The sequence below is a fragment of the Panicum hallii genome, chromosome 7 (genome assembly GCF_002211085.1).
Source record: "Panicum hallii strain FIL2 chromosome 7, PHallii_v3.1, whole genome shotgun sequence".
NCBI lineage: Eukaryota > Viridiplantae > Streptophyta > Magnoliopsida > Poales > Poaceae > Panicum > Panicum hallii.
Window position 1 is genome coordinate 41505348 of NC_038048.1, and position 21676 is coordinate 41527023.

The 21676-nt window shown below is 43.3% G+C and overlaps 2 protein-coding genes, 1 long non-coding RNA gene and 1 pseudogene across 5 annotated transcripts; 1 reads left to right on the forward strand and 3 right to left on the reverse strand.

Annotated features, from left to right (window-relative positions):
* Positions 1 to 14: 14 nt before the first annotated feature.
* On the reverse strand, positions 15 to 5552 carry LOC112899278. 3 transcript variants are annotated; one of them, XM_025967683.1, is made up of 7 exons: positions 4563 to 5552; positions 3718 to 3901; positions 3526 to 3578; positions 1524 to 2991; positions 1327 to 1421; positions 1009 to 1237; positions 15 to 925 (listed from the first exon to the last, which is right to left on the reverse strand). In XM_025967683.1, the coding sequence occupies exons 2-7, from the start codon at positions 3851 to 3853 to the stop codon at positions 348 to 350; spliced, it is 2559 nt and encodes an 852-aa protein (XP_025823468.1). In that variant the 5' UTR covers positions 3854 to 3901; positions 4563 to 5552; the 3' UTR covers positions 15 to 347. The 3 variants fall into 3 exon arrangements, with proteins under 3 accessions (XP_025823468.1, XP_025823469.1, XP_025823470.1); XM_025967684.1 differs by having other exon boundaries at positions 4544 to 5552; XM_025967685.1 differs by lacking the exon at positions 4563 to 5552 and having other exon boundaries at positions 1357 to 1421; positions 3718 to 3902.
* A 3110-nt stretch (positions 5553 to 8662) lies between these two features.
* LOC112901472 (branched-chain-amino-acid aminotransferase 5, chloroplastic-like) lies at positions 8663 to 12449 on the reverse strand. Its single transcript, XM_025970397.1, has 10 exons — positions 12298 to 12449; positions 12095 to 12186; positions 11489 to 11666; positions 11184 to 11360; positions 10971 to 11102; positions 10786 to 10884; positions 10142 to 10258; positions 9677 to 9772; positions 9441 to 9553; positions 8663 to 9104 (listed from the first exon to the last, which is right to left on the reverse strand). Exons 1-10 carry the CDS (start codon positions 12385 to 12387, stop codon positions 8984 to 8986), a joined length of 1215 nt encoding a protein of 404 aa, XP_025826182.1. The 5' UTR covers positions 12388 to 12449; the 3' UTR covers positions 8663 to 8983.
* Positions 12450 to 13642: 1193 nt separating this feature from the next.
* LOC112899693 lies at positions 13643 to 20202 on the reverse strand. Its single transcript, XR_003230089.1, has 8 exons — positions 19619 to 20202; positions 19400 to 19486; positions 19168 to 19287; positions 18165 to 18218; positions 17928 to 18074; positions 15517 to 15875; positions 13872 to 13970; positions 13643 to 13772 (listed from the first exon to the last, which is right to left on the reverse strand). It is a non-coding gene; the product is annotated as an uncharacterized LOC112899693 (long non-coding RNA).
* On the forward strand, positions 15852 to 18488 carry LOC112899691 (annotated as a pseudogene).
* Positions 20203 to 21676: the final 1474 nt, after the last annotated feature.

Here is a 21676-nt window from a genome sequence, read left to right on the forward strand (position 1 = left end):
TCACTCTGAAAATGAAAACAAAGGAATTACCATTTTGAAAGATGCAAGTTATATACAGCTGCTCTTATTTTGATGTTGCACACCTCTACAGAGAATAAAATGGGTACATAGAAGTTGAATAATTCTAGTGTCAGGAGCCACATGCAATCAGGATTATGACTTACATGTTACAATAAGCACAAATTCATACAGAAATTGAAAATCAGCTATATTGATGAACTGCCTAACTCTACAATTGTCGGCAACCTGCTGAACTCACTTCCCTCTATCCTTTCAAAAAGGTTTCTGTATCTATTATTTCTGTCAGTACTGATCCAACATGCCTCCATGTACAAAGCACTACAGTCTTAAAGCCACAAATCAAAAATCATCTCCTCCAGTAAGTCATCAAGCAAATCATCCCACAACTCAACTACAACGCTTTCAGAATCGTGTCGAAGATCCAGCCACGACCCACTGTCCAAGTCTTTCATCATCACCTGTTCTAAAGTGTTTGGAAACTCATTACCGACAAGAGAATCGATGCCCTTAGCCACCTCTTGAATAAGATGTCTTCCTACTGGAGCCGGTCTCACATTGTGTTTCAGAAAAGCAACCCAAGGGGCGTTACCAAAAAACTTGTACCTTATCTTGAGAAGAACCTCTTCCACACAATCGAACAGAAGCACTGCATCATCTGTCAGGCAGTACGAGTTTCCTACTTCAGCCAGTACAGATACGTCAAGCAGTGTCTCTTCTGTATACCATATCTGCGAGTTTTCCTCGGACAGCAGTTCTGAAGCTTCTAGCACGGCCTTAATGAAGGAAACCCTTGCGTCTTTATCATCCAAAATAGCTACTTCTGGTTCACTCCACAAGGTTGGGGATGCTGAAGAAGTGTCAAACTCTTTGAACAGAACTCTAGAAATAGGCTTGGACAACTCATCTGCAAGAACATAAAGTTTTGTTCTATTACCGATCAGGTTATAAAAGGTACCAAATGAGAAATTATTGTTTTGAGTCCAATACCTCGATTTTGAGTTTGATGTCCAGGACTGGTAACTTCTCCTATGGCAGGATCAAGAACGGATTGGGGACTCAGTTTCTCCTCTTTGTCATCAGTATTGTCCGGGGAGTAAGGAAATGTCAATACAGATGGCTTGACTAATTCAACAACTTCTGATGGACTATGGTTCTCTTGTCCATTAAGGGCCACTTGTGATAACACATTCATGGATAGTGGTTCCTCTGATGAACACTTCAGCGGAGGAAAGGAAAAGGAAAAAAAATCAGTGATTAACACAGAAGTTATAAACTTTGTTGAATTTGCAACAAAGTATGTCTTACTTCGTCTGGATTTTTTCCTTCAACACTTTCCTGCAAAGTTTCAGTCTTAGCACAGAGTTGTGGATTCTCCACTGCATCCTGCATGATCTTAACCTCTGCATAAAAATTATGAATATATTGAGCAGAACATTAAGCCAGAAAAAACTGAAGGGCAAATAGAAGCTTATTCTACAGTACAAATATCATGAACAAATTACCTTCGCTGATCAACTCCTGTGAGATAGCGTTGTCATATTGTGGATGGTTTCCATGGTCTGTCTTGAGCTCAACCAAACTTTCCGTACCTAAGTTGCTAGTGTCATCTGATTCTGTCTCCTGGTACAGCCTTGATGGTTTGGGACTTGCTGAGCCATCCTCTTGCTCAATTGTATGCAAGTTCAACGGATTTGTAGCTTCATGTGATATGCCAATATTCTCCTCTTGAGGGAAACTACTTGAAGAAAATGCAGCATTCTCTGGTAATGAAATTAATCTCTCAAATGATTCAGATTTTTGTACAATCTGAGACTTGTCTTCTCCTTGATCATTTAGTCTCTCAACTATATACATCTTAGCTTTTTCATAGGAGAAAGAGCCGACACCATGAGCAACATCATTTCTCGTTCCACTTCCACTATCTACTGGGACTGTTTCCTTCTCAACAATTGATGGTTCCTCAGCTACCTTGCTGTCAGAAGAATCTGTACTTGCCAAACTCTCCGACATACTTGTGACTGGAAGCTGTTTGCTAGAATCAGCTTCAGCTTTATGAAAAGTAATACTCATGGAGTTTAACTGGTGATCCTTCCGATTTTCACTAACAGCAATCCTTAGCCTCCTTTTGAGCTCTCTAAGGGAGAATTGGCGATCAGGTTTATCACTGGCTTCCTGAACTTGCAAATTATTATGATTTGATAGTGGTGACGAAGTTGCACTACTTGAGATAAGACTGCTGTGACTTCTAGCAGGACTTGGCTTCAAGATTACTATTCTGCTAAGGCCACGAGAGCTATCATTTAAATTTGGTTGTTTCCTCATTACCAACTTATCCTCCTTCAAGAAAGAATTATGCCTTCTTTGCACCTTACTTGGAGAAGTCACAGACTGCTCTAGATTATTTGTCATACCTTGAAACTCAGTTTCTTCGTCACATTCTTCACATTCTAACTTTGTACTTCCTAGTGACATGTAAAGGTTTTGGAGACATTCTAACAACCTAGAGCTTGGATCTTGCATAAGCATAAGAAACAACTCCTTGTTTGAGCTCAGTAGCTGTAGTGCATCAACAAATTCTTTGGACCTAGCTTCACCACTGCTGCTTATGTATTTTTTGTTTGCAGATTGATGTCTTATAACTGCTTCAGCAACATTTTCCAGAGCTCTCTGAATACTAGAAGGGATCTGATAGAGCTGAGCAGGAGGACCAGTATTGTCTTCTTTGTCAGTTGAAATGGAACTACGACCTGATTCAACTGAATTACTGATTTCTTGGCCTTCAGTACGACTTCTGTAGATTTCCATGAGACTGGCAGCCAAGTTTAGATCAATATCCTCACAGCATATCCCAGTTACATTTCTTTGTGCTTGCTTCAAGGGCTCTGTGCTGCTGGCCATCTCTTCTTCCATCAAAGTTTTAATACTTGCCCTACCAGCAAAGATCAATCCAACCCTATGATCTTTGTTATCCTGAGGAAAAGCAATGAAATCGAGTTTATATGATTGTATCTAACAAAAGTGTGGGAAACTTCTGTTATGCTCTACTCGATACTCAGATAATTATGACATCATTACTTTGTTAGTTTCCATTGGCATTAAAAACTTTTAGATTCTGCTTAATATTTTTTCATGGAGATGTGTCTTCAAAAGAAAAGAAAACTCTGAACTTTCATATCTGGTGGCTTGTAGTACTACTATGTTGCTCACTAGGGGTATTTTTGTTTTTGGAAAATACAGAACAATTAATATTAGTCAACACTATCTAAAAATATTAAAAGATAAAATTGTGCCGACAGAAGCACATATTATACCATCCTGAGTGTGTAGTACAAGCAGCATCGTGATGCAAACTAAACATGTCAAAAAACCCTAGCAGGTTAGATTTGTAATGAACTTACAATTTATTTATTTCCATTTATCAGTTGTAAGTTAGGGACGGCACAAGAATCTCGTAGTTACTAAAAGAAAAACAGGATAAAGTAGCTTTACATCTTGAAAACTTACCTTAGCAGATATGTTTTCATGGACATCTTCAAAACCTTTTGGCTCTCTTTTGACTGCATGAAGCACATAAGTTACTATTAGAAGAATCATGGATCTCATATTATTTCAATTAAAATTAGCTCATACTGCTATATTGCAGCTATGGCCTTCATCTCATTTATGCCAATACTGAATGTTGCTGAATGCCCTCACCTCTCCCATCTGAAAGAAGTTTTGGACTGCGACGGAAATCGAGCATGCGAATCAGCCCAGACATACAGCCCACCTGGATTTTCTCAGACTTGGAATGCTGTTTGTAACTCTTTTTAGCCATGATAGCTGAGAACATGGTCAGATAACTTTCCTTCTAAGGACTCGCTTTAGATAAGCTTAGAACCTGAACGCAAGAAATACATGCAGTGGCTCAGAAGTCAGAATAAAGTTGTATGAATGATACAAAATTAGAAGTACAAATGCAAGAAAGCTTCAATTTTTCTATATTTCCAAGTCCCGGCTACCTCTATTTGCTCTCTTCCAAGTTCCAAGGAAGGGTTTCAAGCTCCAGTCCAGTTGTCTTTAAAGAAAATAAATTTACAGAAGAAACAAAAAACCACATTGGACCCCACCTATGCATTATGTCGATTTTGACGTGCTCGATGTTACATGCCTTTCTACCCGGATTACAGAGCCACAAGATTTCAAGGATCATTCATTTGTGTTCTAGTGATACAAAGATGCTATAAGAACTTCAAACACTATTTGGCTGACAAAAAAAGAAATTTAAAACTAACCGGTATTAGATAAATGGACACTTTGGAGTATCCAAATGACAAAATTGATGAAAACTAGCGCCCCCCCCCCCCCCCCCCCAAATCCCAGATTAAGGGTCGTGCACTTAACTCCAATATAAACAAGAACTGCTAATAAATGAACAAATTTTAATACATAATTAAGCATGAAACGGATTATTTGCCTACAGCCCTACATTGATAAAGTAAATACCAACCATTCAGTTGAATAAAACAACCAAATTGGCTACCTTTGATCAGTGGACTCACCAAGCAATTACAGCCGACGCAGTTCTGCTACGCTTCAAACACAACGCCCAAAACCCAATTCCAGCCCGGGACAGTTTAGGATGCTTTGATAGCCAGGTCCTTGAAACTGCCGTGCTTCCTCGGTTTCCACGAGATGCCGAACTGAGTCCGGAACAGAGAAACTCTGAAGCGACAGGAAGGGATTTCTCAGAAGGATCAGAACACGCAGAAGAAAGGAAGCGGATCCTTTTTTTCCCTTTTATTCCAGCTACTTCTTCTTCACCAAAACAAACATGCAGAGCACACCAATCTCTCCGTCTCCATTCTCCAGCAATTGCAGAATTTCACAAACAAGACAGACCCGTGAGGCCGTGACTCAGAACAATCTCAGAAGTCTGAACCCAAAAGCCAAAGAAAACCGACGAGAAAGCCACTCGTTTTTCCCTTCTGATTCTCTGGTTCTTCACAGGAACCCCTTGAAACACACAGAGACCAGCGCCAAGATCGAATTTTCCGCCCTCCAAAACTGAGAATCAATAGCAAATCAATGGATAGTCACAGCCAAAAACAAACTGCCTCTTTTACAGAACCGTATGAACGGGCCAGACGAATCCTAGTTTCCTTTTCTGATCCTTCCTTCCTTCTCTAGATGCGGAAGCAGAATAATGCCCGGCTCCGGCAACCAAACATGCACCGCTTCTCGCCGCCGGAGAGAGGCTTCTTGGGACGCCGGAGGGCGGAGGCCTCGCCACTGTGGCCGCGCCAACCTCTGCCGCTGCCGTTACCGTGCCTCTCTCATTCCCGCATTCTAATGGCGGACGGAGAAGGTAGGATTTGGAGGGTGCTCTGTACTTTTGGCTTTGTAGATTATTGCGGGCAGGGCAGGGGATTTGGATTTGTCGTTTGTCTCTATTTTGGCCGCCTCCTCTTTTTCTACGTCAACAGGTGTGCGATCAAGATCAAGCTCAGCACGTAGTGGCTGCCAAGGGAAAGGGGAGATGAGAACAAGAACGGACAACGCCCTCTATGTTATTCGCTCGGCAAATCGACATATACAACCTCGAGTTTTACAACTAATAAATGTTTGTGCCAGCTGGGTGGTCTGAATTGGAAATACAGATTACAGGGGATACTTGTCCTTTTGGTCATATATTTTTTTATTAAATGCCCCCCTATAAAACAAAATGGGCACAAAATAGTATTCTCTTTCCAAGAATGTAAGTTTGCATCTGGACTGTCGCGTGTTCGCAAGAGTGCGTCCCCTAACACACGACTAAAATTTGGGTATGCGATCAAGTATCAAATGCGTTCATAGATTTTTTAAGTTATGATATTTCATTAATGTGTCCTGATTTTTAGAGGAAGATAGGATTGTTTTAATTTTATATAGTAGTATTTCTTCTGTTGAAAGATACTCCTTTGATCAGTTACTAGCGCAATGTCCTTCTAGAATTAAATATGGGTGTACCTAACAAGAATGAACAATCATTAGACAATATACACTTCTCTTGTTTGCATATAGAAATCCATATTGAATTAATTAGGACAAACGTTTCCCTCAATCTTTCTGACTTTTTTTTAATTGGCCAAACTCTGAAAGGAATTTGATAATAGGTTTGTCTGAAGTGAAATGGATTGCGAGACATTGATAAATAAAATAAGTATTTTTCTTAGGTCAAAATGTTACGTTCATAAGTAATACACTTTATGCTACGATTTCTAATGAAGCTGAAGAGTAAGGTGCGAATTGTAGTATCCCGCTGTGCATACACTCAAAGCCTCTCAACAGCAACAGTCGTCACCCAATTCTTTAACTAGAATTTCAGGATGCGACAGAGACAAACCAACTAATAAAAAAGATTCGCCAGAAAGCTGCTGGATTAAGATGCTTAACAGACGACTAAAAAATTGGCATACTCTTTATGCTTTCGTCAAAAAATAATATCTGCACAGTTCCAAAGAATTATCAAGGAATTCTTGAAGATTTCCAGTTACAAGTTACAACGGCGCTTTGAGATGTTTTACACTTCAGCTGTTTTGGAAGGAAGTGGATACGGTGCCTGCAGCAGCGTACGCATACGGACCAACTAAGTAGACGCTACTTTCCTGATACGTACAAACCCGCGTACCAAAGATAGATCGCCTATACGTACAGTTGTACAGTAGTAAAAGTAGAAGCTGGAGCCACAAGCAGTACACGTGGTCGCTCTTAGAGCCGTCCGATCAGCAATCAAGGGACGCGATTTGCTCCAGCCACTGGCCATCAAGGTAGGGACGTGCGCAAGTATTGCACGTACACTTGTGGAAGCGTGGGAGAAGTGGTCGTTCTCGTGTGTGTCGGCTGGTGCTTCTTCTCAAGAGCTAGTAGCCTTCAGCCTTGTATTATGGGTATTCTGTGACGGTTCAACCTCCCCTTTCTCAACTGCTTCGTTCGCTTTCATGATTCCGCAACAGATTTAGTCAGCGATGTGCGAGTGGCGCAATACTTTTCACACGAATTTTTATAGAATTGGCCAATTGGGTGATGATTTAATTTGTTTGGTTGTAACCGCAGGCTTTCGTGAAGGGCTAGTTTCAGGCTTTCAGCTGCTGCAAGTTCAGGGGGGCGTACGGACCACATCGTCTCATCAGGTTCAGGCCTGAAAAAAAAAAATCTAACAGAAGATGGTAAGCAAGCAAAATTTTTTTTTGTAGTAACAAAAGTAGCCTGATAAAAGCTAGGATATTCTACCGGCCATGATAGGGATAGGCCATGAACCGTGAGCTTCTGGACGATGTAATAAGCATGGCTGGGCACGCCGTCCACGTACCACGTCACGTCGCCTGTTCCCTCTCGCCGCTGCCTGCAGTCGCCACACACACAGCTGCAAATTCGGCCGGCCTATGGATTGGATGGCCGTGCCGTCATGCCGATAGATCGATATGATGGGCGACGCCGACGGCCGCGTCGATCTAGGTGGGAGATGCACGTCGCCCTTTCGCGCGTGCCACCAACCACGCAGAAAAATTCCATCGGTTCATCGTCACCGAGATGATCTCCCGTGGTTTGGTTTAGTGCTAGTAACCGTGTATTATTACTGGTCACGTCTCTGAACCACTGGTGTTCTTGTTTGGTTGTCAGAAGATTCCTGCGCGCTCCAACGTGCTCTCGAAGATAAAATACGGAGGAATCCATCAGATGTATCTCTGGGAGAAGGTTACACTGAAACCCTCACCGGCTAGCAGCCACAGGACATGGATCGCCAGTGTCTGAGGTGAACACTTCACCGGCCAGCCACTACCGGAGAGAGAAAGAACTGTCTCCTTCAGTGTTTGGAAGAACAAGAACTGGTTGTTAAGATGTTGATGTCGCAGTAGTCCAATCTCCATGCAACTGCCGAACTCCTTTTCAGAAGTCAGGAAATCAGAAATAGTAGCAGGTGAGCAAGCTTTGGCTCGTGGCTTGATGCGTCCTCGCGAACGATCTGATGACAGATGGTGTTATCCGGACTCTCAGAAGTCCTGGAGTAAGATGGAGCAGCTTAAACCTCGTCTCATCTGCATGTTCATGGCGGAATAATGCAAGAGGTTTCTGATGAACTGACAGTGCGTCACGGGCTGTGGTGCTGTTGTGCTGGAACAGATCTGACGGCCCCAGGTGTACGTGCAGCATCAAGTGCAGCGCTCTGTTCTGCCTGCTGTAGCCATTATTGGCAACATGCCCTCATGTCTGGCCCTGTCGTCACCTGACGAAATGTAACCGGGCACGGTCCTGAAGAATGCACTGCCCCCATGGCCCTGACCAGCAGTCCGACTGTGGCAGTGATTCACAGGGTGTTTGGTTTCGTAGGATTAATCTTTGTAATATCAAAGAGAATTTTATTATTTATAAGTATTAAATAAAATTTAATTACAAAACTAATTGCAGAATCTCTAGCCTGATTCGTGAAACGAATTTAATAAGGTATATTAATCTATAATTAGCGGATGGTTAAGTTCACTAAATTCATCTCGCGAATTAGCATCATCCGTGAAAAAATTTTATAAACTGATTTTATTTAATACTTGGTAGATTTTATTTAATACTTCTAAATGGTAAGATTTTTTTAATATGATAAAACTAACTTTAGCGCTTCGGAACCAAACGGAACTTACACCATCTGAGAGCCACATGCGTGCAAAATGTTCATGACAAGAAATATGGTTTGGGACACAGGTAAGATCCACTTTATTTACAAAACGGTGTGGCCAATATCTCTGGCCCCAGCGTAATGATGATGTGTGTGCGCTGCATGAGAAGTGGCTCTACTCGTCTCGTCAGGTACCATGGTAAGCAAAAGTTCTGGGAACTGCAGTACTGCACTGTTGTCGCTGAAAGCATGCAAGAAGCAACCTGACCGGAAATCTGTTTTGTTGATAAAACAGAAATAGGAGTCGTGGAGACCAGTCAGGTGATAAAGCTGCTAATTTAGCTCCAACGTCCATCCCATACTGTCCTCCACGAAGCCTTTCTGGATAGCTGTGAATGCTGCATAGAGTTGCTGAGACACCACTCCGGCCTCCTGGCTCTTCCCATACTCCACTCTGTAATGGGCATTGGATCATTGAGTATTGATTGTTTCACTGCAAGTACATCAATTATTTGCCGACATTCAAAGAGCACTCTTTCTATTTTTTTAGTATTGCGTTTGGCTACTGAACTGAGATTTAAGAATACAAATGGATCAAGGGTAAATTCATTGTGGGAGTCTACTGGAGCACAAATGTCAGGAGATCTACTGAAACCGCATATCCATACTGCTCTTGTGAAATGCTGCTTATAGGCATTTAACCAACTCAGAGTTCTAGTGGAGCGTCAGTCATTTCTCAGACACTCAAATAGCACAAATAACAAAACAATTACTTGGCTCAAGTACTTACTTTCTTTCACGGTAAGTGATGCTACCGACAGGTGACAGTACAACAGCAGTTCCAGTACAGAAAACTTCATCAGCTCCGAGCAGCTCACCTATTGTAATATTACGCTCTTCAACCTGAAAAAGTTTGGAATAGAAAACATGATAAAAGAAGGAAAAGAGTATTGCATATCTCCTGTCATTTATACAAATTCAACATGAATAGAATTGCAGAAAGATGAATATGCCAGTTTGAGTTACCTGAAATCCAAGGTTTTGAGCAATTCCCATTACACTTTTTCTTGTGATTCCGGGAAGAATCGTTCCTGTTAACAGTGGAGTAGAAATAACATTATCCTGTCAGGAAAAGGTGAGATAGCTCTAAGGTCATTTGTTCATTTTGTATGAATTCTAAACTTAACCTCAGATGTTTAACTAGTACTGGAAGATAAATAAATAGGATGCTAACTGGATGAGGATATTATGCATTCAATATTTTTCAGTTTGCTCACAAAATACAGCAAATTCTTCCAAAATCATTGCCAAAGACATGACTGGTAGATTGCACAGATATACTAGCAAATGTCCAGGCAGAAATCAAGTGGCAACTTCACTGGTAAGACTCATGATGTATTCCCTTTAAAAAAAATTATGATGCGATTAATCAAATTTGCTTCATGCTGGTAGTTCCTAGATGCAGTTGCAAAGGTGGTCAACCTATCATACCTTCACCATGAATATATTACAAGAAGAAACTTCCTCCACAAACTTGTTATGGATAGGGTCCAAGTATAGAACGTCAGAATGGCCTTTCTCCTTGGCTCTTCTCTGAGCACTAACAACCTGTACGTGGGCACCAATTATCAAGAACCACGCATAAATGTGCTAATGTTCCTCAAGACTAAAGCTGCATATACGGTACATGTTCATTTTGTGATAGGTTTATCTTGTAACCAGAAAAGATTATAACATTGCTATAGATTGAGAGAGGTTGCATCAAAGAGCGTAGAACTAGCATATAAGTTGAGGCCAACAATGAAAAGGAAAAATAGTGAAAAGCCAAAATAATATGTAGCAAGCTGGGGAGTAATGATGGTTTACGATATTGTGTCATCTAGGACCGTATTCTGGATCTTGTTCGAGGTTCCAGTTTATTGCCAACAACTGAAATAAAACTGGATGGAAAGGGTCTTATAAATCCAATGTGCTCCAAATTCAGAACACAGCAATCTGACAGGATAATGCTCATTACCAACTTTTTTTCTGCAGTTTTATTTTTAAAAAAACAGTGCTATTCTTAACCCTGTTCTAAAGTATTGAAACGAAGTAACTGAGGAACTATAAGAATGACGTGAAGAATTGCTCATTACCGAAGCATAATTCCCAATAGTCTTTATATCACCAGTTCCACCAGGTGCAGCACGGTGGTATTCTTCCTCGGTTAACAAGCTGATTGGAGATAAACCATCCTGATAGTAAACGGGTCAGTTCTTTAGATGTAACACAACATCAATTGTAATTTGTAAGTAGAAAAGAAACAAAGCAAATATCTGACCTTGAAATAATGCCCAACCGGGCAAACAAACACAATAAATGTATACTGTGGAGCAGGTGCTACACCAAGGATAGCCCCACTTCCAATTAGCTGCGGTCTGATATACAAAGAACCTTTACCAGTAGGAGGTACCTGCAGTAGAGCACATGATCCATCAGAAACGAGAGATGCATCACATGTAATCATTCAACAAGAGATGTCCCGCATCCTTACCCAACGCTTGTTTGCCAGAACAGTTAGCTTGACAGCTTCTAGGAATTGCTCTACGCTTGGTGCAGGCATGCATAACCGATCTGCACCAGTTCTCATCCGCAATGCATTTTCATGTGGGCGAAAAAGAAGGATTGATCCATCCTCTTTTCTATGTGCTCTTAGACCTTCAAGCAATCCCTGCCAAAGTTTTATAAGCATGTTGGAGCATTCTCAACATAATGGTGCAAAAGCAGACAGCAAGGCTATTTATGTAGAGCAAGTAGTGATTCTTGAAGGAAGATCTTGGAGTACACAAACGGACTGACCTGACCATAATTCAACACTGCAGCTGCTGGGTTCAGCTCAATTGGCCCATATGGCACCAATTCACCCTTTGTGAACACCCCATCTGAAGAACACCTCATTAAATACATGAAGTCCGTAGGGACCAGTTGAAACCCAAGAGCATCCCAATTGAAGTCAACTAGATCCGGGGTCCCTGTGCTGAAACATGCACAGCTCAGATGAACAAATGATTCCAATAATGAAGCTGAAACAGCAACGGGCAACTAATAAGTTCTGCAGCTGTTTATTCATAACTGTGAGTACTATAAGAATTTCTAGTCACTAAGTTCATTCTTCATTTCCTTCCTTGATAAGTAGAACATGATCTTGATCCATGCTCTCAATTGTGTACCATTACTTCACAGAAAACAGATTGTCAATCACCGGTTCCTTGGTACTCCTTATGTAATGTAGCACGTTCTAATACACAATGAATCAATCTCCTTTAGCATTACCAAACTCAAATGCTTAATCAGTAATTTTTGCTAGTTAGTATCATCAGGCCCAATGCATCATCCCAAAGAAAAAGGTACACAAGCGCAGAACAAAAAACCAAGGATATCAAGACTGAAGTTGTCTTCTCATACTTGTACGTAGTCGTCATCAGAGTAGAAAACCGGCTCCTCATCCTAGCAACAGGGCCTCGTAGGGAGGTGCGCTGTGTCGATCGGCTCCAAACCTGCAGGTTTAACGGCGTTGCGTCAGACGGTCAGAGCAAGCTGGCCACGAAGATGATCTGGGCGCGGGCCCGCGCAGCCAACAGCACAAAAACTTAAGCAAAGCTACTCACGAGACGGGAGGGGATGCGCGGGAATGGAACCGTGCCGTGGCCGGACGCGGGGGACGCAAAACTGCGGGCCGCGCTTGTGCGGAGCTCCATTTGTAGTCGGGGTGGAGGCCGGCGACCGGGGAGTATGTGGCTGGCTGGTTCGGTGGGTTGGGGGGGGGGGTGGGGGTGGGAACGCGCGCGCGGCGAAGGCGGCTGCGGCAGCCGGCAGGGGAAGGCGCGCTTGCCCGAACGGGCGCCGCCGAGCCGCCCGGCTCGTTGCCATTGGTCGCCTGCTTCGTTTGCCGGGTCGCGGTCTCCGACTCCGAGACGTGCGGGTCCCTGCCTGGCTCGCGGGGGCGCCCGGTGCCAGTGCATGACGGGTGGGGCACGGGGGGTGCGGGTCCATCGTGTCAGTGAATGCGGGTGTGGTGTTCTCACGGGAGCATTGCAAAACCTTAGGCGGCGGCGACCGTTGTTTTGACTGGGACGGACGTTTCTGTGGGCCAGGGTGGATTAGTTCGTGCGCAAGCGACTGGGTCCCGCATCCAGCATGGGCTTGAGTTCCGCTCTAGGCCGGCCAAGCATTAGAGATGGGCCTAGATAAGGTTTCCATGCGGGATTTCTCTCTCCATGTCACCTCACAGACTGACTCTAGTCACAACTCACAACAAGGAAAAACCTCTCAAAAAAGCCAAAAAGAGAAGTAGAGAAAATAATTGTCTTTAATGTCTTGGCAGACGGTCAACCCTCTTTTTTGAGACGATGTCAGCCAGACCGTGATCAAACATACGATGAAGAATCTCGTGGTTATTCAAGAGGAAAAAGTTTCAGTGGCTGCAGAGGAAGCAGCAGCCAGAGCAGATGTAACTTCAGAATATGCTGAGCATTTACACAGGCATCGAAATGACCGTGTTAAGACAAAGACTGGAAGAGAAAACGCAGCAATGAGCAAGTGAGCAACGGGCGATGCATACTATGCACCTTCACGATTCCACCTTCACCACCATGAATATCCGACGATCAAGGAAGATGCGGTCATGGTCATGGAGATACCAAAGCGACCACTCTTCGCAGCAGTTTCCTAATGATGCCACAGACTTGCCATTGCTTGTAACGTTCGTGTCGTCAAAGGGAATTGCCCGGGTTGCTTCGTACAATAGCTTGTTCTGAAGAGCTGCAATACTCCATCCTCCCAACAGTCCACTGCATGACTACTGCAACCGTTCCTTGTCCAAGGAACAGCCAGTCTGAAATGGAGAGTGCCGGGAGGGGACAGACACCGGAGAGAGGGCAGCACGGCTTCAGAATGGCCGCAAGCAAATTTGCGGGCAACACCGGCCAGGCGGCACAGAACCCGCCTGTAGCTGTGGAGGACAAGATTTTCGTCGCCGTCCCAGAAGAGCTCAAGCATGGCAAGAGCACCTTGCTGTGGGCGCTGCAGAACTTGGCCAGGGACTCCTCCAGGTCCAGGATCGTCATTGCTCATGTCCACATTCCTGCACAAATGATCACCAGTAAGTACCTGAGAACCAGGAGTGTCGCTCTTTTTTCTGTCTGAAAGTAAATGGCGAGTTCTCCACATTTCGGCCGTACACCTTCTTTTGGAAGTGGCATGATTCAGCTTCTGTTAAAGGGCCTGGCAACAGGCAAGGTCACCAGGAGTAAGTGTTTTATCCATTAGATGTGTGCTCCAGCTGGACACATGTAACCAAAAGAGGAAACATGTAAACAATTTTTTTCACCGGATCAGAAAAAAACAACTTGCAATAGAAATGTTTGGAATCAATACTCCAGTAGTCCGCTTAAAGAGAAAAAAGGCTAGAATCCAATCAACATTGGCATTGTGCCAGTAGCGTCTAGAAATAGCTGTATGATTGATGTTAACCATTCTTTCTGTAGCCAATTGTGGCAGAAGAGATTTATCTAATGAATCTATTACAAAAAAGGCACTCAAATATGGTTCATTCCAAACTCTTGTCAGGAGATCCTCCATGTTGAATTGCTACATTAAAGCTTTCTTTTCATGGAACAGAGAACTTTCATGGTCTCATTATGATTTATGAACTACTACTTCCCATCTAAACATATTTTGTACTTTTCCAATGGGGTTGGGGGCAAACGTTCATTATAGCACAATGAGACCACAAGAACTCCTTGCGTATAGGGAGCATGAAAGAGAAAAGATGGAGAAGAAACTAAACAAATATGTTCTTATATGCAGACGATTAAAGGTGTGTTCCTTTATGTTCTGTTATGTGTCGTGGTTAATTGAAATTGAAATTTCCTTTTTCCTTTTTGGAAGCAAGAAACTGACATCACTAGTATCAGCTGGAGGAACACATATATCCCAACATTGCAGAATTCTAATCAACATTTTCCTTTGCCAGGTTAAGTGCAACAAAGAAACTATTCAAAATGATGACATAACTAAAGGGATCATCGAGCTTATTTCTTTACATGGGATTATAAAGCTTGTCGTAGGTGCCGCATCAGATAAAAACTACTCAAAGTATGGCCCAAATATCTACTATTGTCTCAAATTTATAGTCCCATCAACTCTACATCCACCATTTTTCCGTGGTAGAGGACTCTAGCCATTAAAAGATCTTAGTATGATGTTTATCCAGATTATGCTTGGTTTCTTAAAATCTAGCAGCTGAGTAACCAAAAACAGCTTCGGCATTTGGTAAAGAACGATTTATCAACTAGTATAAAAATGTGGATCGCCAAGCAGTTCCCTAATAGCTCATGGTTTAAATTCTAGCATTTAACTACCCAAAAGTTGCATGGTGCCTGCCATAATTACTTGACTAATGGCTAAGAAAACTGAAATAATGCGCAGCTTCCCATTTGATTAAAAAAGATCATCTTATGAACTTCGAGTGCAGAGAATAAGAAAAGTTCACTACTAGATCACAGTTTCTTTGATTGCAAATGCCAACCGAACCTAACAAATGTTAACAAACCGTAGGGCAATGAAAGCACCAACGTCCAAGACGGCACTGCAGATAATGGAAGGGGCAGCTTCATCATGCAAGATATGGTTTACTTGCAAAGGGTCTCTAATTTTTACCAGGTAAGGTTGAGATGAGCTGGTAGTTAGCCACCTGAATTAAGTTACTCTTTTCTCTGTTGTGCTATCTGAATCTAGCCATCTAGGATATCTATGTCAGCATGTCACAGCATGTTCTCAACTCTTTTTCTCCATTTTTTTCCCGAACATAATCCTGATAGGTATACCTCTTAAGATATAGCAGTAATTGCTATTTACTGTCAAATTGACAGAGAGGCCAATGCAGAAGTTCCTGCAGTGCCATCATCACCAGCCAAATGAGATCAATAATGATCCACAAATTGGAGAACAAAGCGTCAAGCTCAAATGTAAGTACTATGAACGATATGCGAAGATCAAGAAGAGATGTAGCGTGCTCTCAATCCGGGAGAACTGGTGGTACGCTGCCTCAACCATTTGAAGATGCTGAATCTACTTTCAATGGCAAGCCAAGGAGACCATGGAGCTCAGAGGACTTCTCTGTTGACTCTGACAGATCGCAGAACTCTTGCTGCAGTTCTTCACCAAACGATGGGCCAGTCAGTATCTATAAAACAGAAGCGGTTGATAACAATGATATAAGTTAAAATGGATCAAATATGCATCTTTCAACTGATGACTCATATGACAATATTTCAGCAACACCACATGAGCTGGTACGTACGATGTGCAATTGTTGAGATATAAAGAGGGGATTAGCACTAATACTCCTAGATTGCACATAGATTCTGATATATCAAATTTAATGGCCCAGGATAAACTTAAGGAGGCCCTCAGTGAAATTCAGCTTTTGAAAAAAGAAGTGCAAGAAGAATGCAATGAACGGCGAAATGCTGAAAGAGAACTGCATTCAGCTCTTCAAAAGGTATATGCTTTGCTCATTCACTGTGCTAGTCTAAAATCAAGATTGCATATCTGTTTATTAACGAAATCATAGGTACTCTTGTAGACCAAAGAGCTGGAGAAATCTTGTAGAAATGAGTTAAGGCAGCAGAAGGTATTCCAGGAGATGCTTGAAAAACAGAGGCACGAGATTGATGTAATGAGAAGAGAGCAAGAAGAAGCATATGCTGCACTATACAATGCAAATGAGCAGAAGGTCACACTAGAACAAGGAATAAGTGAGATCCAGCTATATGTTAAAGATAATGAAGATAAGTTAGCAACAAACAAACACCAACTGGAAGTGATCCAAGCAGATTATGACAGGTTACAACATGAGCGAGATGCTGCCATAAGGGAAGTGGCTGAACTGCAGGAAAGAACCGGCAGAGAGTTTTGTCACCATCTGAAGCACTAAACACAAGTTCTCTCTTATTGAGCTGCAGCAAGCAACACAAGACTTCGATCCAACACTTAAGATTGGCGAAGGTGGTTTTGGAAGTGTTTATAATGGCTTCCTCCTCAATACAACAGTAGCTATAAAATTGCTACATCCTCAAATCATGCAGGGGCAACCAGAATTCCATCAAGAGGCAAGTAATTATTCTTTTTTGTATGTAAACTACATTTCTGTTACAGAGAGTGTGACTTGCATCGGTATGATAATCTTCTGGCCGTTTCCTTGCAGGCTTCTGTTCTCAGCACAGTAAGGCATCCAATCCTCGTCACACTGATTGGTACATGTCCAGAAGCTTTTGGTCTAGTATACGAGTTCTTCCCGAATGGCAGCCTTGAAGATCGCCTAGCATGCAAGAACAACACACCACCACTCACGTGGCAGACACGCACTCGAATTATTGGAGAGATGTGTTCAGCTCTCATTTTCCTTCATTCAAACAAACCTCACCCTGTGGTTCATGGTGACCTGAAGCCAGACAACATTCTTCTCGATGCCAATTATTCCAGCAAATTAGGAGACTTCGGAATCTGTCGACTTTTGATACAAACAAACACCTGCAGCACAACCCTTTACCGGACAACAAACCCAAGAGGGGCCTTCTCTTTTATGGATCCTGAATTTCTGACCACTGGTGAACTCACACCACGGTCTGATGTATACTCCTTTGGCATTATCATCCTATGGCTTCTGACAGGGAAACAACATCAAAGGATTGCTGAAATAGTGGAACAAGCCATTGAGCAAGGAAACCTGCATTCTATCATTGATAACTCTGCAGGAAGCTGGCCTTTTATACAAGCCAACCAGCTTGCACATATTGGCTTGAGATGTGCTGAGTTAAGTAGGAGGCGTAGACCAGATCTAACAGTGGATGTGTGGAAAGTGGTTGAGCCCCTGATGAAGGCAGCTTCAATGACAGCACGACCACTGTCAGGCACAAATCTATCAGATGGCACTTGCATCCCATCATACTTCATCTGTCCGATCTCGCAGGTAAACAATAGGAGTAATATTTCTTCAATTGGTATCAATCATTAGTATTAAATGCATGATCTATTGACCATATGGTCTATTAAAGCATAACGCTGAATCACCCTATAGCTTATACTAATTTAGTCTTATATAGAATAAAAGGAAGCAAAAATAAAAATCAACTGAAAGTGGAGCTATTGCAACAGTTAAATTGTCATGTTTTCAGTCCTAGGCATGCAACAAAATTTGATACAACGAAGCAGAACACGGTAGGGATAAACTTACCAGCTCTCATTTGATGATGAACAGGAGATCATGAACAATCCTTACATTGCTGCAGATGGATTCACATATGAAGGTGAGACTATTAAGGGCTGGCTTGACAGTGGGCATAGTACATCACCTATGACAAAACTCAAGCTCGAACACAGCCTGCTCGTTCCAAACAGAGCACTCCATTCAGCAATCCTAGAGTGGCAACAACAGGAGCAGCACTGAGTCGTTGACAAATTAAAGACTCACTCTTTCACGCAGATGTAGTTTCCCATCATATAGTGAGCAGCATATTAAAATGGACTGCAGAGATCGGATAAAACGAGTTAAGAGAATGCATGTACTGCGTCAAGATGTTAGTGTTGAAGGGAAAAAAGTATCACTTAAGCCCTATCCCGCATGCCTATACCACTTCTCGAAGCTGAAGCTCTCAATGTTCACAAAGTGTTTTACGTAGACATGGGCATTGATATTTGAGATTGTACCCCCACAATATTCAGAAAACAGAAAAGCACACCGGTATCGCAATTTCTCGAAACGGGCAAATGACACAGCGTGTGGCTAGTACCATAATACGAGAGTGCTAGATATCGATGTCTTGCAATGAACACCTTGAATTCCCAAAGCGCGCATTTCGTCAGGCTTATACGCCCAGGCGCCTCGAAATACATGGAATCATTCAGCTTGCTGCCGTAACCCTAACTAACTAGTAAATCACAATCAAGCAGTGAACCAAAAAAGAAGTTGATCATGGTTAGGACAGGAAAAAGAAGTTGATCAACCAGCTTGCACATATTGGCTTGAGAAGTGCTTTATTGAGATCATGGTTAGGACAGGAAAAAGAAGTTGATCAGTGAGACTTGATGCTCAATGACAGCCGGGTTAAGAACAAGCCCTCAGCTTTCTTCATGATGCGGTATGAAGGCCACGGATTCCAAAGAGATTTTGGGCACTGTCACTTTTGTTCTCTACTACAAAGCCACTAGCTTTGTTAAAAGGGTAAAAATGAGTTAAATATAGAAAGCCACTATTAATGCTCCTTCCTTGCCGTTTTAGTTTTTCAAAGGATTTCAAATCCAATATTGCTGGGTTTGTGATTGTATGGAAATGCGGGGGAAATAATTTTTGTTACTGATGCTATTTGTATGTAAATCAGTGTTATCTGAGGACAACTATTACTCAACAAACGAGCACATGGTAATTGCCCTCAAAAAAAAAAGAAAAAGAAAATAAGAGAACAACTATTACTCACTGTACTGCAGTGCCAATTGAAAAGGAGGTCATGATTCCACCATCTCGCGTGCAGTAATCGCCGCAATTCAATTCCATTCCTCATCAGGTCCGACTCTGCTTTTGCCTGCTTACTGGAGTTCTGTAATGGCATCGTTGTATTAAATTCAGCAACTATATCTGCAATCGAACGAACAGGCAAGCTGCAGCCGCATTGCAGGTGCAGCAACTCATGTGGTTGCTCAGCTTTCTACCTCGCAAGAAGGGGATTCAGGGGACAGTGGGAACGAAGGCAGAGGCAGGCGATGAGATGAGATGCCCCGGTCGTTTCTTCAGAACTCCTGTCCATCCTTAAAACCACGTCAGTTTGCGCAGTTTTTTCTTGTTCCGCATAGAGCAGGACAAAAGGAAATTTCTCCCTTGAGTTTCTAGTTACTGAGAGAGTATGTTATGTAGAGCACGCACTTCCTTACCGTGGTATGTGCACCCTGCTCTGAGGTACGTGTTGCCGGAAAAGATTTGTCCCCATGCAGGCAAAGCGTCAAGCACTTTGCGTGCAGACGCCGGCGCCACCGACCGGCGCGCTGGCCGAGCGGCGAGGAACCACGTCTTCGTCGTCGTCTCCGTCTCCATCCGAACCGCGGCAGCCGAAGGCCGGCAGGCGGTCGTGGTTGCAGCTGTGGGCACCACGAAGCGGCGAATGGCCGTCAAGCCCGCTCTCCGCTTAACCGTTCCTGCGCCGTCTTGTGGAGCCGCGGTCTGGGCACCCGCCTCCCTCGTTGGCGGCGCCGCCGGGAGGAACTTTGCAGGCTTGCCGCCGCAGATAGTCATGTGAGTGGACAGAGGCTCTCGTGGGTAGCAACTCTAGGGATGGTCGCCGGCATTTCGGGGCTAAAGCAAAGGTCGGCGGCAGCGGCGGGGCGGCATGCCGGCTGCCATTTGCCGGCCCTGTAATTTTCAAGAAGCCCCCTAATTTGGATCCGATTATTAATCGCGATCCAATATTTTACATATACCCCCCTAATTCGGATCGAAATTAGTAACCGCGATCCGAATGTTTTCATATAGACCCCTGAAACTTTTCATTAAACACCCTGGATTGGTTTGGCTCTTGTTCTCGCCCGTTCGCCGCCGCCGAAGTCATCCCACCGGAAGCGCAAACCCCCACGCAGCTCTCGAACATCTGCTCCCGCGGCTACGAGCAGACGCCGGAGGCCAGCGGCGCCATTCCCCACGCGACGGAGCTGAGCCGGCAGCGGCGGGGCATGGCAAACGACGGCATTGGCGATGGGCCGCCGGAGTGGCGCCGGCGGATGCTGCGGCTGTTCGAGACGTCGCGGGCCGATACTCCTTCCTTGCGAGCATCCGTTTCAGATTTCGCCCGACGAAAAGCTGCTGCCACTGTTTCTGCGACCACTGTTTTCTGATCACCGGGAACTGCAGAGTGCCCCAAACCTCTGATAAAAATAGTTTCACTGAACACTGATCCTTGAATATCGTTTCCTTGATTTCCTGATGCCTCACTTTGTTACTGGTTCTTGATTCCCTTGTTACTGAAAACTCATTTCTGCAGGAACTGTTTCTGATCACTGAAAACTGAAGGCCACTTACCCAAAAAAAACAAGTCACCAATCAGGACGCTCATTAGCGGAGGCAATGGTGATGCCTCATGATGCAAAGCCGTGGCATGTTGCCATGAGCATTTGTGCGTTGTGCAACTGCAAGGGTAAAAAGGACATGCTTCTACTTCTCCTAGCGCTGGGCAACTATGCAGGCATCGTTCTGTTCCTCTGGTGCTTGCCAAGAGGGGAGAAAGAGATTTCAGAATTGAGATTGTGCTGAGTTAAGTAGGAGGCGTAGGCCAGATCTAAGTCTAACAGTGGATGTATGGAAGGTGGTTGAGCCACTGATGAAGGCAGCTTCAATGACAGCACGGCCACTGTCAGGCACAAATCTAGTATCAGATGACACTTGCATCCCATCATACTCCATCTGTCCAATCTTGCAGGTAAACATATTTCTTCAACGGGTGTTTGGTTACACAGACTAAACTACAGTCTCTGTCACATCGAATATTTGGTTACTAGTTAGAAGTATTATATTATGCTATAGTAAATATATGCTAATGATGGATTAATTAGGTTTAATAGATTCGCCTCGCGAATTAGTCTCCATCTGTGTAATTAGTTTTATGATTATCTCATATTTAGTCATTCGAATTAGCATCCGACTAAACTTCACCCCTCAATTAGTATCGATCATTAGCATTAAAGTCCATTAAAGCATCCCACTGTATCACCCTATAGCGTACACTATAACCGAGAGATGATACTGTCTGGCTAAACCTCGCCCTCATCTATCAGATTAGATTATTTTTGGTTCATATATAACAAACAAATCACATGCATAGTGCTTCGATTTTGGTAATGCCTGCTTTTCTGAAACATGCCTAGTTAAAGACAAGCCTCTTTGTGTGCAAAACCAACAATCTCATTCAGGACCTTGTTCCGCTCACGCTCTTTGTGCTAGCC